At 38.5% G+C, this 17,099-nt stretch overlaps 1 protein-coding gene and 1 long non-coding RNA gene across 7 annotated transcripts in view; both read left to right on the forward strand.

Moving 5' to 3' along the window:
• LOC148362946 (uncharacterized) overlaps positions 1–827 on the forward strand; it is a 33,171-nt gene extending 32,344 nt beyond the window's left edge. For all 5 annotated transcript variants that reach the window (XR_015850934.1, XR_015850933.1, XR_015850936.1 and 2 more), the window contains one exon: positions 294–827. This is a non-coding gene — a long non-coding RNA (uncharacterized LOC148362946). The remainder of the gene's footprint in view (positions 1–293) is intronic.
• Positions 828–1,538: 711 nt separating this feature from the next.
• Positions 1,539–17,099, forward strand: part of hsd17b12a (hydroxysteroid (17-beta) dehydrogenase 12a) — a 41,154-nt gene continuing 25,593 nt past the window's right edge. The window contains exon 1 of one of the 2 annotated variants that reach the window (XM_088340540.1): positions 1,539–2,012. In XM_088340540.1, coding sequence (XP_088196666.1) covers positions 1,844–2,012 — 169 coding nt within the window. In that variant the 5' untranslated portion in view covers positions 1,539–1,843. Of the gene's footprint in view, positions 2,013–2,679; positions 2,813–17,099 lie in introns of those variants that run through there. The other variant, XM_088340541.1, reaches the window with a different exon arrangement.

The raw sequence follows: 17,099 nt of genomic DNA on the forward strand, positions 1-17,099 counted from the left end.
TCGAAGACTGATGAAAGTTGTATATGCGACAAAAAATGACATTAGCAGCCACATCTTTCCAAAATAAAAGTACTGCTATAAAATATGAATAAACGTATATTTTGTATACATTGGAAATGCATATATATGTTTCCACTGTTTTAGTATCATGGGCTTGTTTGGAGTGGTGATTGCTAAAAGTAGAATTTCATGTGTGTTTTCAGACACGAGGCAGAGAAAATATTTTATGCTTTAAAAACTACCAAGAGATACTTACCACTATATTAAAATTATGTTTTTTGTCCTGTTTACAGCTTTTAGGACGAACCACGTGTCAAGGGACTCCTAGTTTTTTTAAATTATAAATTACTTATGTGTCATTTTCCCCTCAAGATTTTGTATAATGTTCAGTTTTTCACCTACAATGCACAAAAGTCAATGTTATAAAAGCAATGTCAAGTTTTAAATAATGACATTACTTCTGTGTGTGAGTGTGTGTGAGGTCTCTTAAGCTACGTAGGGAACGCTGGCGCGTGCACGCACACCGGCTCGCACTTTTGACGCGTTTTGCCAGGCGACGTGCACGCGCCTCGCTTGTGCACGAACGTTTTTGTAGTCTTGCGCATTTGCAGACTACGCAGCAGCGTTTACGTTGAGTCTTCAAGGCTCATTTTATGCACGTTTGTGGTTTGGTTTTTGCGCGTGCGCAAGAGTGTGCGAGACTATGGCTACTGCATTTTGGTGTGCGCGTGATTTTTTTGGCGGGGGGGCTATAAAGCAGGGAAAATGTATACATGTCTGCAATTGATTTTTAATATGATTTAAAATAAAACGATTTACATGGACAAGCATGTTATCTCATGTGTTTTTAATGGAACATCGCCCCTTTTCTCGAAACTTACTTCTTCGGTGTCACGATGTTGATGACGATAGTAGTGAGAGAGGGAAGCCTCGCGAGATTAGGAAAAGAGCCTACACTCGTTGCTGGGAAACGTAGTTTTTTTTATCAAATTTCGAGCTTGGATGCTAACGCAGTACTATATTCGTGCAAATGGTATTACACAGAGATAGATAAATACATAGATAGATAGATAGATAGATAGATAGATAGATAGATAGATAGATAGATAGATAGATAGATAGATAGATAGATAGATAGATAGATAGATAGATAGATAGATAGATAGATAGATAGATAGATAGATAGATAGATAGATAGATAGATAGATAGATAGATAGATAGAAGTGTAATAGATACGTGTTATATATGTATATATATATATATATTACAAGTGGATTTCGGTTTCCAAGCGGATGACGACGACATACCTGAAATAACCACGTGAGTGACTCACGTCCCTGTCGTCAAAAGCCATGACGTTTTTGATCGACGTGTGGCACAGCCAACCGGCACCCTCAGCTGAAGAAGGCGGGTCAATCCGTGACGTTCCGACCAATCAGACGCGCCTTTCATTCATAAAGCGGCGTGGGCACCCCGGCGGGGGGTTTCGTAATGCACCCTGAAACCGACAAACCTGTTCGGGGAACCTCCCAATGGTGAGGCAGAAAAGACAATTTTGGATCTTCCTTCCTAGTGGGGTGAAACCAATAGGAGGGGAGAGTAAGGTTGAGTGGCAGCGCGTGGGGCTAATAGAAGAGGAGGTAGGCGGGGCTTGGTCAAATCAGCCTCGGCAGATGTCGAGGGGGGAGGAAGTGGTGGAGCGTGTTGCTACAACCTCCTTATAAAGCCACTCTCGCGTCCTCACGCCCGAAATTCGGAGACTCTACAATTCAAGTCTCGTTTAGTCACCGAGTTATACTTTCTTTTTTTTTTGGGGCCGGAACGCACTTAACACCTGCCGCCATGACGTGGAGCGACGTTCGGGACACGCTGGAGACGCCTCTCTTCTGGGTCGGCGCCCTTGCGGTGGCCTCGCTGCTGGTGTGGATCCTCCACCGGCTTTTTTCCGGTTTTAGGGTTTGGGTGCTGGGCAACGGGAAACTGATCTCTCCCCGGCTAGGGAAATGGGCAGGTAAGTTTTTAAACAGCACCTCTCCTGCCCTTTCCCCGTTCTTATTTAAAATGGTCTCCAAACTGTACTTTTAAGTGTTTCCAGAGTGAAGTTTGGGTACGTTATTATGTGAATGAAATTGAGAGGCTGGGTTCCTTTTAATAGACATATATTTTCTGGGCTATAGCTCAATTGCGGTGGTTGCATAACATTCAGGTAAGCAGTTGATTGAAAATACGTGTGTTTCAATTGAGCGGGTCCTCACCTACATTTTTGGGTACCCCACTTTACCTCCCACCCCAATCCCTCGGCTATAGCGCACTTTAAACCTTTTCACAAACCGGTGACCTACATTTGCGCGATTTCCAAACATTATTCGTGGTTTTCATCGTCATATGAAGCAATCTTGTGTTTTTATGTTAAGATGCCGCCCCCTCCCTTACACAAGGGTTTGACCCACTTCTGCATGCTTGAAAAATACTGCGCAGTGTGCCAGTCACCCTGCACCCTTCAATGCCTCTACACCACCCTCTATTTTAGGGGGGGCTTTAAAACCCAAATCTGTTTAAAAATAAAAAATGCATTGATGCATGGTCCCTCTGGTGATGACTAATGCGCATTTTGACGCCCCCTCCCCTTTTCCATGTCAGTGATGTTGCGCACAAGCATACCGGTGCACACCGATGAGTCATACATTCAACGCTTAGTCATCTGTTGACCATACAGGAACACTGATCACACAGGATTCACACCACTTTTCTTTTTTTTTTACCGCACCGAGAAATCCAATGGCACTTGAATGCATCTTATTCATCGATCAGGTATTTTCTTTTAATGACATCATAATTTTTTTTCAGATTATTAAAGCGTGTGCTCGTGATTTGAATTTTAAAACGATTAGGATTGTGTAACCCTCATAGTTTTTGGATTAATCATTGAATCGGATTTGAAGTGATGATTCAGCAGTTTAGTCACAATTGATTTCAATTTGGTTTCCATGGTAGGTGTGAACGCAAAGGGGGCAGAAATGCAAATCCTTCATCTTTAACCGTAACCTGCACAAAAAAAATAGACCTTCATTTCCCTAGGACCGTTGCAACTCTGGAATCTGTTCTATTTGCATTTACATTTTTGTTTATATCCAGATTTAAATGACTATAATCTAATTCAGGTTGATGACATCACTCCATATTTCCGCTGTGCGTCATCTGGAGATTGCCCAAGGTAATCTCATGTTGGTTTTGCACCAGAGGTGTTAACCACATTCCCACGACCTTGATTTCGGCAAACTAGGACGGAAACTGGTTCAGTTTTCCCGTCTGATTGCAGTATCAAATAACTGCTTAGTCTATTACAGTAATTTTTTATTCTTTTTAAAGGGACAGTGTGTATTATTTGACGACTAATGTTGTAGTGCAATCAAAAACGAGTGCTAAAAAAAGAATACAAACTACAGCGACTCTGTGACTAATACATTTTTAATTCTAATTTTTTGCCAAGCCTTTTTGAGGTTTTCGGGTTCCCAGTAGCAGAAATATGGGAGACTATTTTGGTCAGCTCCCTTTAAGTGAGACTCGAGTTATGTAAAATAACTTTAAAAAAAAAAAAAAAAAATTTTTTGTTCCAGGAGTGTTTCACAAACTTTGTTTATATGGTAGTATAAGTATTTTGCTTATTATATATTGTTGCAATAAATGAAGTGTTTTACCACTAGGAGATGCTAATCTCTTTAAATTTAAAACAAATATGGAATGATATAATGAATAATATTTCCTAAACTCATAATTCTAGGTGGAAACGTTTTTTTTTTTGTCAAGATAATTTGGATCATGGATGCAGTAAACTAATTTTCTTTACATTTTGGCTCGACTACTGTACATTTAAAAAAATATAGACCATTGTGAAGCTTTTTTAGATTGTATTTTTGAAATGTTTCGTCACCTACATTAACTATTTTAGTACTTGTTCATCCTCTATGCCTGTTTATACTTGGAGTAAAGATTCTATTGGAATTTCCCTTGTTTTCCTATTGCACATATGATGCCATTTTCACTGATTCTGGTTTGCCCTGAATTGTCGTAAAACTTGTCAAAACTGGTTCTTTCTATTAAAAAGTTGTCCAAAAAGTCCACTTAAGATATTTCATCAGACTGTATAAATTTGACACAGATTTTTCCCAACATCTGTGATAATCTCCATTTAATCACCTAGTTGTTTTCTATGAGAAAAATCTAGAGTCAGATCCTTTTTCACACTAATTTGCAATGTGAATGCACATACTATTTTTTTCCAGAACAATCTGCGTTAGTGACATAAGCAAGGTTACTTTCCAATAAGTTTCCATTGGCAGCTGACTTAGTGTTCAATTAACCATGTAACATGAAGAAAAATCTGACTGGGAATTGGGAAAATCTAGTCCAACTAGGAGTTGCTCAATTGTTGGCGGTCACATTTGTAACCAGCAATTTTTGTGTGTGTGAGGATTTTGACCCTTTTCCAAGCACCACTCCCAGAAACTGGTTTTGGTGTCGCGTGGTGAGCACTCAACCCACCGTTAAATCCCGTACGGGATTAACATTTGAGAAAGGTTTCTGTGCCGCAACAAGAACACTCTCACCCGGGCTGGTCGGACCAGAACCGCCAGTCGGGCTGGTTGCAGCAGCCTGTGGCGTGATTTCCCATCCCCTGTTGTCATTTTCTACCTGCGGGGCGCCACTCTGAGAAAAAGCCAACGATGGGACATCTTAAGCCAAATAATTGGACTTTTTGTCCCTAAGTGGTTTCCAAGGAATCTTTGAATCTGGTCTCTCAGGGTACAGTGATGTTTTAAACTGAAGAACAATTGCAGATTTTAAGAAATGCCGAGGATCTAGTATTCTGTTAAGTGCTGGTACAAGAATGATTGAGTTTGTGTAATGACTTGTTGAGTGAGTGATGATTGAGACGTGAAACCAAACCCTACAGAAGATGACATAAAATGCTGACTTGGCTGAAATACTCAGTTGCAGTGGATTATTTAAATATTGATTTGGTTTGAAATGCACTCATAATTTCACAAAACTGAATCATTTTAGATTTAAAAAAGAAAACTATAAAATCATAGCCATGCCCATTTTCACTATATTTGCAGTATCGACATTCTAAAGTTGTTTTAAAGAGGATTTACAGCAAAGGTGCTCATGCTACGTCCTGTGGGTCCTTTTGTGGCCTGCCTACCATATTTTTGCAGCATTCACCAAATTCATTTATGCTAAAAATAATTCTACATACTTTACAGTGTTTTAAATATCCAAAGGTGACAATTGATTATACATTTATTGGTTAGTGTTGGATCCCTTACCCACTAGAGTTGTAGGGGCACCACTAAGTGTGCTGTTTCTTGGGCATGTACAGCCTGGTTGTGCCCATCCCTCTCCAGGCCAACAAATATTTCAATATTGATTTTTAATGTAGATCTATCAAATCAGGAGGTTAAAAAGGGTTTGTAAACTTCCAGCTTAATATTAGTGATTTTTTTAAATTTAATAAAGCCCAGAGTAAAATGATTAATGTCATTTTAGTAAATGTACGGTAAGTAAAACGGACAACAACAAAAATTTATTTGATTTTCATGAATTCTTTGAAATTGCATTTTACATTACAATGCATACATCCGGGGGTAAAAAACATACTAGAATGCAGGCTATTTATTTATTTTACCAGAAAATAATGACCTGCTCTACATGCACTTGAATGATTTCAAAAGATCTCACTGTAAAAACCCTCAATACTTGAATTCTGAGCTCGTTTTTAGACATTATTTTCTATTTTAACCAGAAGTCCAACATAAAAACGGTGGACAAATAAATTCTTAATTTGATTAATGGCCTAATAGAAAAATGTCAATACAATTCTTTTCAGATCAGTGTTCCAATAACGTATATGGATAAACTTAAAAATAATTATGGAATCGGGGCAGCACGGCGGCGCAGTGGTTAGCGCTTGTGCGGCACAGTTCATGTCATGGGAACCTGTCGTGGGTTCAAATCCAGCTCCAGACTTCCTGTGCGGAGTTTGTATGTTCTCCCCGTGCTTGCGTGGGTTTCCTCCGGGCACTCCGGTTTCCTCCCACATTCCAAAAACATGCATTTCAGGTGGATTGGCCGGTCCAAATTGTCCCTAGGTGTGAATGAGCGAATGAGTTGTCTGTCCCTGTGTGCCCTGCAATTGGCTGGCAACCAGTTCAGGGTGTCCCCTGCCCATTGCCCAGAGATGGCTGGGATGGGCTCCAGCCCCCCCGCGACCCTAATGAGGATAAGCGGTACGGATGATGAGATGAGATAATTATGGAATCCAATAAATTCTTCACGTTTTAACCCTAAATTTGAATTATCTTAAAATTGATAGAAAGCTAATGGGCATTGGTTTCTACGAGATCGACATGGCAGTATAAGATAAATGGATAAGAGTTAAAAATAGTTGGGAAAATATAAATGGGTACAAGAACAATTTATAATGATTCAGTTAAGGAGAAAAGTACATTTGTTTGTACTCTTACCATCCAAGCGAGAACTTTAAAATTTTTTTTGCAGCCCTATTGTCAGGTGTTTCACAACTGAGGCCTCCCTCACACTGTGACGTAGAAACTACCTGGGAATGTGGCTCCGAAGCCACATTCTATACGCATTCTCCACAAAGTCTAGCCGTGTAATTTGCTTTCTTGTGAGCTTGTCACAAGTTGCATTCCGCAGGCACCGTGGCCACACGTGTGCCTTTTTAAAATCGGTACAATGCTGATGTCAGGCGTGAGTACGCATCTTAAAACATGTTCTGTGCGGCGAGCTGGTTGGACTGGTTTGTCGGAACGTGCACGGCACTACGCTGATTTAGATTGAGCATTTATTTAAAACTTTTTGATTTATGGCACCAACATAAAAAAGATTGCAGTTTCATGTAGCGTTTTAACTTTATATACACTGGTACCTCTACTTATGAATTTAATTGGTTCCTGCTGTGATGCTGTTGTAAATCAAAACAAATTTTCCCATTGAAATGAACAATCATAATGAATCAGTTCCAAGTTCATCAAATGTCATCAAACACACATTAAATCGGCTGCAACTGCCTTTTTCCATAAACATAAAACTTAGCATTAATGAAACAAGAAATAAGGCAAGAAATTACAAAGCTTTATCAGCCAAGAACAGTTAAAAAAAACCCATCCACAACAACTAAACTAAAATGATGAAATGTAAAAAGACAGTTAAATGTCTTTGCATGATTTTCCACCCACTGTGCCTGTTTGGTTGCTGGACGCATACAATACTGGTACAGTGATTGTTGCTTCGTCTTTTTCCATTTCGGACTGTTTCCATCAAACATCACTATTGACCGTCCGCTTTTGGCTTTATTGGGAGGTATTTTTGTGATAAAAGCCTGCAGTTTTTCCCATCAGGCAAACGCTACCTTAATCTCTACCCTCAATAACGTGATCCTGTCCTCAGCAAGCTTTTTCTTATATTTAAATCATAAGAAGCTTTTCCATGTCTTAATCTTAACTTCCATATTTTGCGATACTTTTCTTCTTTTTGATCGCAAGTTGGCCCAGGCTGTCTCCTTTCCTCCACAAGACACATGGCTGGAAACCTAAACAATGCACAATCGTGAAAATGTACTGTGTAAAAGACAAGTGTCACTCATGGCCCGCGGGCCACATTTGGCCTGTGACATAGTTTTCTGAGGCCTGCAAGACAATCCTGAGAGAAATGAGCCAGAATGTCTTGCAGTTTTACATATGTCCACTGGATGTCGCCAAACCCAGGCGCTACTCCCAAGCAACTGTAGCTGTATTTGCTGACTACCATTAATCAACCGGAGAGCTTTGCGGAAATCCGACCCAATGTTATTTTACTTAAAAGAAAAGCTACGGATGTGCTCTTTAAGGCAACACTAAAACTACAAAACTAATAGAACCTGGTTGTAAGTTTAGAAAAGCTTTAGCTTCTTTCTATAATGAATATTAAATTTAACAGCAAATTTTCTATATTCAGGTAAAGATTTTTATAAAAAATTGAAATGTAGAAATACTTTTAAAACATTTAACCATTCATTTACCTAAGCGTTTCGACCTGGCCTGCCATACGAAACTGGTCAAAACTTTATGCTAACATATGGTAAAAAAGTACTACTAACTGAAATGCAATGTTATAACAAATAAGGGTAAAAAGAAGAAACTTTTAATTATTTAATTTTTTTTGTTACTTTTCACTGCATTTTGTTCCTCGAGTTAAATAAACTGTAATGGAATAGAACTACTGTTTTGCTCTTTTCTTCACTAATGCACAGTTGATAAATACGACAAGAGATTAAATGAATAATAAAACATATTGCGGGGGAAAAACTTTCAATTATCGTTTTATAATCTAATCTTACATCCCTGAATCCAAATAGAATTATGAGCCTCCTAGAAATGCCCCAGACCTCCAGCTAAGGCACACTTTTTATGCCATCAATTTGCCCTGACCCTGTGAGAATGTTTCCTACAATGTGGCCCCCAGAAAAATGAGTTTTACACCCCTGGACTAAAACGTATCTCATTTTAATGCAGGGGGTTCCAAGAGTCTTACCGAGTTGATAAACCACGCGGGACGCTGTTTGTGTGTACCTGCGGTAACCTTTACTGGTAGTGTCACTTACTTTGGATACTGTAAAACTGATCGCATAACAAGAACGATTTTAGTCTGATGCAAACTTTGGATACTGAAACATTCATAAGATGGGTCGAATGAAATATGAGCTACCGCTGCTATAAAAATGGTAAAATGTGTTAGAAATGTACTCTAACCCTGCAAGCACTCAGCTAATGCTTACGCAGTTGTAGGCCTGGCCAGGAACGCCAGTCACTGTAGAATTACATCAGCAACTAGCGACACTAGCCGTTCTGATCCATCTTTAGAAAAAGAAGAAACAAAATGGAACTCTACTTGCTATGATTTGTAACTAAGTAGCCACTGTAATTTGTCTGGGCCATCGTTGTGTGATGAGGCACACATGTCTGACATTAGCTGAAGGCGATAGCGAAGCTTAAACATTTTTACCATTGCATGAGCCGCAAGGGGCATTCAGGTGACGTCAGAGCTTTCAAACTCCGACAGAAAATAAGTTCATAAAATGGACGAGTTACTTGGGAGAAAATCAAAGTAATTGGCGTATTGATATACTTTCAAGCAATTATTTCAACTCTTTAAAAAATAATTTAAAAAAGTACTGGTGCTGATTTGTTGGTAAAGTTGCCACTAATTTGTTAGGTTGTCATTCACAACTGTTCGACGTTAGCAACTATCTGTTAGCGAATCTCAAATCTGATTCATTTTGGTGAGTCTTGAGGTAAATTTAGGTGCCATTGAAGAGTTCATTGTCAGTTTAGACCGAAAAAAAGTTAATACAATAAAGGTAACTATGGGTTTCTTTGGGGGGAATGGTAGTTTTACAGGCTATTATTTATACTTTGATTTGGATTTATAGCTTTCAATCTGGAAAAAATATAACCTTTTTATTCATCGGTTATTTTTGTTAGGTTTACTATGTTACTATTAAAATGCATCAGCAATTATGTTTCTGCACAGTACTCCGAATCAGCCAATTGCTTTTGTCACGCAGTGTTATGAAATAAAAAAATGGGAAAGCACTCACTGTTATGTTAATCGTAAAGCGGCTAAAGGCCTGGTCCAGGAATAAGGATCCACCGATATGGGTTTTTCAAGGCTGATACAGATTATTGATAATAAGAAGAGTCCGATAACCGATATATGGAGCAGATATTCATTCGCTGTAAAAGCTTAAAAATTGGCCTAAGACCTTTTTTAAAATGTAAAAAGAACCATAATATTTGTTGTTAATTTAATTGCGTTTTTTCACAATAAATTGGATTTTCAACATGAAAAATCTTTCACTTTCACAAGACTAATACCTGTGATAGTCCCAAAGCCACACTACACAATAGGTCTGGGTGGTCTTACTTTGTAAACAAATGTTTGATTTGAATTTAACTCTAATGTTTGCAATCTATAATACCAGGGTCTCATTTAAATGGTGCTCTGGTTACAGAGATCCGTGAAGAACTGCATACAATAAACGTGCGTTACAACAGGGCTACTATAGTACGCTATGTAAAGCCTAATTGTGTACAACTGGTTGTGAATATCATAACGTTTAGCTATTTTGGGTCGCATCCAGTGTTGGTAAAGTTCGCATGGATATGTCTTGATAAATGTCAAGTCACATTTATTTGTAGAGCCATTAATCATGAGATGTCTTAAAGGACTGCAATTACACCAATCGCCTGATCTTAAACAAACATGCGGGCAACGGAAAAACTCAAAATGCTCAGCATGCGGAGAAGGGGCCTATTATATAGACAACGGTCACTTTTTTAGTTTTATCCACGGCAATCAATATTTCTTTAACTCGTTATACAGACTACGATTGGGTCAACACAGGTGTTTGTTGCTTCGGTGCCTTTTGACGACATTTCCTCAACATTTCATTCAACGGTGGTCACAAAGGGAGTGGAGAGGAAAAAAATACAGCAGTCACACATGTGAAAAATATTCGCGACTGTGGACAATGCGGACAGCTTCCTGTTACAGTGGCTCCCGTCCCTGGTCGCTTATCCAATCAGAAGGTCCGAGTGGTTGGCGTCAGACGGAAGGTATGAGAGTTGCTCTGTTTTGTGCTTGAGAATTGGCTAAATACTATGCACATACAGATAGCTGTCAAATTTCCAAATATCGGTGCAGATAATTGGACTGCCCGATTATTGGTCAATCTCTAATCAAGGATGGAAACTATATTAGCATAACCAGGGATAGCATCATCGACGAGCGCCATTTGCTCTGCTATTCCCATTAAAATAACAAAAAGTTCTTGTGCGGTACAAATGTTGGCTACAAGCCATTAGCAAAGCTGAACTGAAACGTTCGGGGAGCCACTTTGAGTCTAGCATCTGTTTTCAGCTGCTCGGCACAGGACTGACATCTAGTGGTCAAACAATACACACTGTCCCTCTATCAAGGTGCAATGTCTTCCTAATCTTTTGAAAAATTATGACAAGGTGGAAAAGCTACTTTTTCTTATATCTTAGTGTGTGTATACCATACCAAAGCAGGCACAACACTGCCTCTCATAGGACAACACGTGCATAGCAACAAAAGCTTTTCATCTTTTTGAGAATTGCGATTATATATTCAGTGACAATCATTATTTTACTCATCACTATTTAGTTTTTGAGTGTCCTTTAACTTTTAGTGACACAAAAATAAAGGGAGAAAGTTTTATATTTGATACACATTTCTTTGGAAAAAAATTATTTGTGTGAGTAAAACCCTCAAGAAAAAAAAAGCCAGGCATTTTTGCTGGTGATTTGGAGGCGCGTGCTTTTATTGGGAAACAAATAAGACTAGAAGATTTGTTATTTGCAGCTTGGTATTGTGCAGCAGGGATTTTTCCCTGGTCTTCCCCTTTTTGTATCACAGGCGCCCCCTAGCGACAGAATCGAGTACATGCAGTCAACGTAAGTCGAGGCGGCTTCCCCATTCACATTCTCTTGGGATCGCTTGCTCTGAAATGCGCGTGCATGTAGAGGTTTAGTCCTGAAATTGATTTCTGAACTGCAACTTGTTCAAAAAGAGCGTAGTTTAATTGTTAATTGGTTGTTGTGGCACAGTGCTTTTTCCAACATTTCTGTTGGTATGGAGGAAGGTGTTGCATCATGTAAGAAGCACGAGTCCAGTCTCAATCACGTTTATAAAGGCAAGTGTACATGTATGTGAATGGCATGTGCGCTTGCGTGTTGTGTTCCTGTCTAATCCTCATGAATGTACTCCCCCCGAACGGTTTGTGTGGGCGGAGAGCGAAAACCGCTGTTCATCTACTGAACATGCTCACCGACACGTGCCGCAACTGGGGATGCTGGGTAAAAAAAAAAAAAGAAATGCCTTAGCTTCCCTTTCAAGCTCCTCAGCAACACGCGCAGCTGCAGAGCCGAGAAGGGATGGGGAGGTCTTCTCATTCACTTTTCTTGCATCGTCCGCAAAATATCGGGCTTCTTATGTCGTCGATCGTTTTTTTCCCTAGTGGTTTAATTGGATTAAGTTAATGTCATGCAAAATTAATTCAAAATGGACTGATCTCTAAAAAGACGTTTTGCTAGACATTGGGAAAGAACTGCTGGAGGTCACAGCTCACAATAGATCCTCACAGACTGATGCTCATACCAAACTAGCTTATAATGCCACACAATTTTTTCTAAATATTGAGTGCATGGTTTGAAGTGTCCTTAAAAGTTGGAGATAAAAGATTCCCTCGGAGTATGTTAACAATGCCTGACTGAGTTCAAAAAGCCTTTACATTAATTCACCGCATGCCCATCTGCTTTTATCTTTAACCCTCGGTGTTCTGGCCATGGAGCGCATTACACTGGAAAAAAGAGGAATGGGGGCGGGAGGGGTAAAGAGTTATTTCACTCGCGTGCCTGCAGATTTTCTTTGTTCTAAAATGAAAATGGTGAAAGTAAGAGGACTGTTTCAAATTCAGTCCAAATACTAAGCCAAACCCCCAAAATTGATGATAAAAGAATAGTTTACTCCGCCGCATCTAAGAATTTTACATACTTGCACACGCAACAAAAGAAGTTTGACAGAAGCTGTAATGATCGTTTCAGCCAGAAGACTGTGTCACAAAGTAGAATATTTCGAAGTTACACTGCAAACATTGTTAAAGGTGTGGTGTCTGTAACATTGCTAAAGCGGCTTTTACTCTTAGCTCTAAGACTATCAAAAGTTGATAAAGCTTTAAAGTTTTAACTCGAGATTTAACTTTTAGTTTAAACCACACTCCAATCTGAAATGTCACGCCCCAAAAAGCACACAAATATTTGTTCACGGAATGTTAACATTGTAAAAACACGCTATCTCTCAGGTTAAAGGTATAAGGCTTCTTTAATTCCGTTGAAGCTTTACCTTTATTGGTGCCAACACGACTCAAGCCGAAGATGCCACTCCCCTAAAAGGTACACACAATTTTATTTACCTTTGATAGAATGATTACAGTGTAAAAACACTAAAACTGTGTCAAGTCTTGGGTTAAGGAATGCCTGGTTTGTTTAAATCCAAGTTAACGCTTTAAACAAACAGGGTTTGCACAGGTGTTTGAATTCCTTGAAAATGCTTGAATTTGATTTTGTATTTAAGGTTTGAAAAGTGCTTGAATTTTGGTACAAGTGCTTGAAAATGTTTACCTGTTTCCTGGCAGTCTGATTCGATAGATGATGCCGAATTGAGAAAATGAAAATTTGATAAATTAAGAAAAATAAATCAAATCTGCTTAAAAATGATGCTGACACGCCTGTTCTGGTGGCTTGGCTTTGCCATTGCATTTTTTTCTTCCCTAACGGCAGCTGTCATTCATTTGCAGACTCCAGCCTGTGATTCCCCAACAAAGCACACATACACACACATTTTAGACATTTAGGGAATGTTTTATTTGTAAGAGTTAAAGCTTTAAAGCATAGCGGTGTATACAGTGTATGATTCAAACCAGACTCCAGCCTGTGATACCCCAACAAAACACTCACTCATTTTAGACCTTTATGGAACGTTTTATTTCTAAACGCCATAGCAGCTTTCGTTCTTGGGTTAAAGAATTTCTAAAGTTGATTAAATCCAGAGTTAAAGCTTTAACTTTATTAGTTCAAACCATAATCGAGCCTTTAATACAACACCCCTAAAACCTGCAACGGATTGGCAGTAATAGTAATGACCAGCACTTTATTAAAGGCGATATAAAGCTTATTTAACTCAGTTAAAAATTTAACTCTCCAGTGCTTTAGTTCAAACTTATGCACTGTTTACCAACCAAATGTCCTTTTTTCTTAATTGTAAAGTAAAAAAGAGCAAAGTTAATTCTAAACAAAAGTAAAGCTTCATCTGAAAGCGTGTCAACATTAATATTTGATCATTACAGACCTCTATTGTTAGAATTCCCTTAAATTTTACAATGTAAACATGCCGTAAATATAAATAAAAAATGACTAGACCTAATAAATATTTAATTCTGTGACGGCAATGAAATGTTAAAATTCCGACCAATTAAAGTGAAGTTTTGAACCCCAGCCCAGGATAATAGATCAGTTGTTGTGTTGGATTTTTGTTTACTTGGCAACATCGTTTTTTTTTTTTTTTTTTTATTGTCTGTGATAATTGTAATTACGGCCTGTCAGTCCATCAATGGCAAGATATGTTGTTGCCATGGTGACATGGCTTGAGGATTCCAGTCTGGCTCTTTCTCGGGTTTAGGAAACTTAATTAGCCTTCTCCATTTACCAAATATTACTCTTTTTGTTCAATAAGTTATTTTCAATTTTTTAGAATTTTTTTCGTGTCGTTCTCAGGGGGGCGGCCATGCTGAGTATGATGACAATAATGGTGGTCAAACTTTAACTAATAACCAATCATTGCTGAGCTGGTCCAGAGGAGTTATATCCTCATTACGCCACACAAACTCCTCAAATGGCTGCCCCCTGAAAGAAGGATACAAATAGTTGGATTTTGCTATTTAACTCTTATTTTATGTATTTTAAGTATAAGGCTAATCCTACAAAATGTCGTTCTTTGACCAGTGGTGGCCCATACGATGTATTAGTGAAACGAAAATGTGTAATATTTAGCGCCTCCCCACTGGTAAAATAAACTTAATTCATTACAAAAAAACTAATATTGATTTAAATAATAAGTGAAAATACATGAAGTATCATATGAGCATGCATTTTTAAAATGGAAAATTGCATTTGTTTGACATAACATGAGCCTCACCAACAGGGAGCTGACATAATTGTCCAACATGTTGCTATTGAGCAGGGTTGGAAATTCTTAAATGCTTAATTTCAGGGTTTGAAATGAAGGTGCTTGAATTTCGAGTGAAGTGCTTAAATTTGTTGCCACGTTTCCTGCTTAAAAATGACGCTGACATTGCTCTCTGGTGATAAACGGCAGCTGGTATTAGTTTGTATGGTATCATCATATGAGGAGTCTTTGCCCCCTACGGGTCAGGCCCATGAGAACAGGTGCATGCGACACCTGAACAGGGCACTATGATATAAGATATAAACAAATTGTGCAATGATTACTTATTTATAACTGCTCATGCAAAAAAAATAAATAAGTTTGTGTTCCCCTGGGGTAAATTGTTATGGGAAGAACTTGCTGCAATTGAAAATGTAAGCTACATATTACTAGACTTTACCCAACACCTATATAGGAAGAGAAATACACACATGTATTGTTTTGATCAAAAATATTCGCCTTTTACCTCAAAATCGAAAAATCTTAAGTCTTGATAAGTGCACACACAAGATTAAAATGTAAATCGCAGATATATTTGCGACTCTGCAAAACGCATAGTTCACACCAAATTTTTGCTTGACATGGTACTGCAGAATCTGTGAGAAAGTGCTTGAATTTGGCTTTGTACAAAACCTTTGCTAAGGGTACCCAAACAAACCAAAAACATTGAGAAAGGCTGGGCAAAAAATGCAAAGAAAAATTGTGTGTTTTGGTCTGTTTGAGTCCACTTAGTTTATATAATTTTTTGTGCCTTTTAGCACTTGTTTTCGGTTGCACTGCGCAGTATAGTAAAATCCAGTGGTCAAATTATATGCACTCTCCTACATGCATTTTGAGAGCGTTTGCAATCACAATACATTTCAATGTTTGACATTTAAAGCCCCTTTTTCCATATTTGTGAAACTCATCGGTAAAGGTAATATAAAGATTTTTTTAATATGTAAATATTTCACAGCTGTAAGTTCTCGAGTGTCTTCAACCATCATACTAAGTAGTTTAAAATAAAAATAGTTTGTTTCCCCTTATCTCTTATATTCTCCCCCACCCTTCATTTCTTTGCTGCAGATCCAAAAATAGATGCCGGATCTATGTTGGTAGGCTCTGAAGCGAAAGTCCTGAAGCCTCCCTCCTTTCCCTTCAAGCTTTATTTTTGTCGATTTTTATTTATTTTTTTGTTCCCACGTGACTTTCTCCCTTGCTATTTAAAGAAGTATACACGTTTGCATGTGTGCGTTTTTTTACCCCATCTCGCTCCGCATCCCTCCCCTCCCAGAGTAAGGTAGGAGGCTTCTGCTCGTTGATAGGCGAGTTTGGGGTGCGACAGATTACATAACAAGAGCAGGGCATACGAGGACCGCAGTCTCTCCTCACCGAGAATCTTAATTCAGGATTTTCTCGAGCAAGTTGAGGCAACAGTTTTAACTTGAACATTTCTGAAATTATGACTTGTATTACTAAAAAAGTTTTGTTCTTCACTATGTTGTGGGTGATCGTTAGATAAATTGTTGTAGTCTGAGTGATGTTCGTGTAAAACACAGCCAAAGGAAATTCTGTATACAAGTGTTGCAATTTTAAATTTTATTCGAGACCCCCTTAAATTGTATTAAAATATTATTTGTTGACATACTCTATTTCATTCTTGAGCTAAAGCATACGGTCTCTAGGCTGTTTTTAACTTTTGAGATAAAGCACTAAAGATGCTTGAATGGTGCTTGCGTTAAAGCGTCAAAGATGCTTAAAAAAATGCTAGAAAAACTGCTTAAGTTATAGCACCAAAGATGCTTGAGTTAAAGTGCCAAAGATGCTTAAATGCTTGCGTCAAAGCACCAAAGATTCTGGAGTTAAAGCCAGCCCTGGTCCAGTTGAAGCGCAAAGAGCTTCTTCAACTCGAAGTTAAAGCTCATAAGATTTGGACTGCATTAATTAGAAGTTAAAAACTCTAATTACAAATATATAAGGTACATATTTTTTTTTCATTTTCTCTACCACACAAATCCCAGTGAGTACAGACTCTGTGTTTCCCAGCATGTAGTAGTTGCTACAGCCCTGGTTGTCCTGGCAATGACGCTGTGGATGTTCAAACGTTAAAGCACCAACTTTTAGTTGACGCAGTAGATATTAAGTTTGAGTTAACTGTTGAGCTCACCTTAAGCTGTTGAGACTTAGAGTCTGGATTGTATGAGTTGGGTGCCCTGCGACCAGCTGGCAACCAGTTCCCGGTGTCTCCTGC

The sequence above is a fragment of the Urocampus carinirostris genome, chromosome 7, assembly GCF_059441175.1.
Source record: "Urocampus carinirostris isolate Australia breed hairy pipefish chromosome 7, RoL_Ucar_1.0, whole genome shotgun sequence".
Taxonomy (NCBI): Eukaryota; Metazoa; Chordata; class Actinopteri; order Syngnathiformes; family Syngnathidae; genus Urocampus; species Urocampus carinirostris.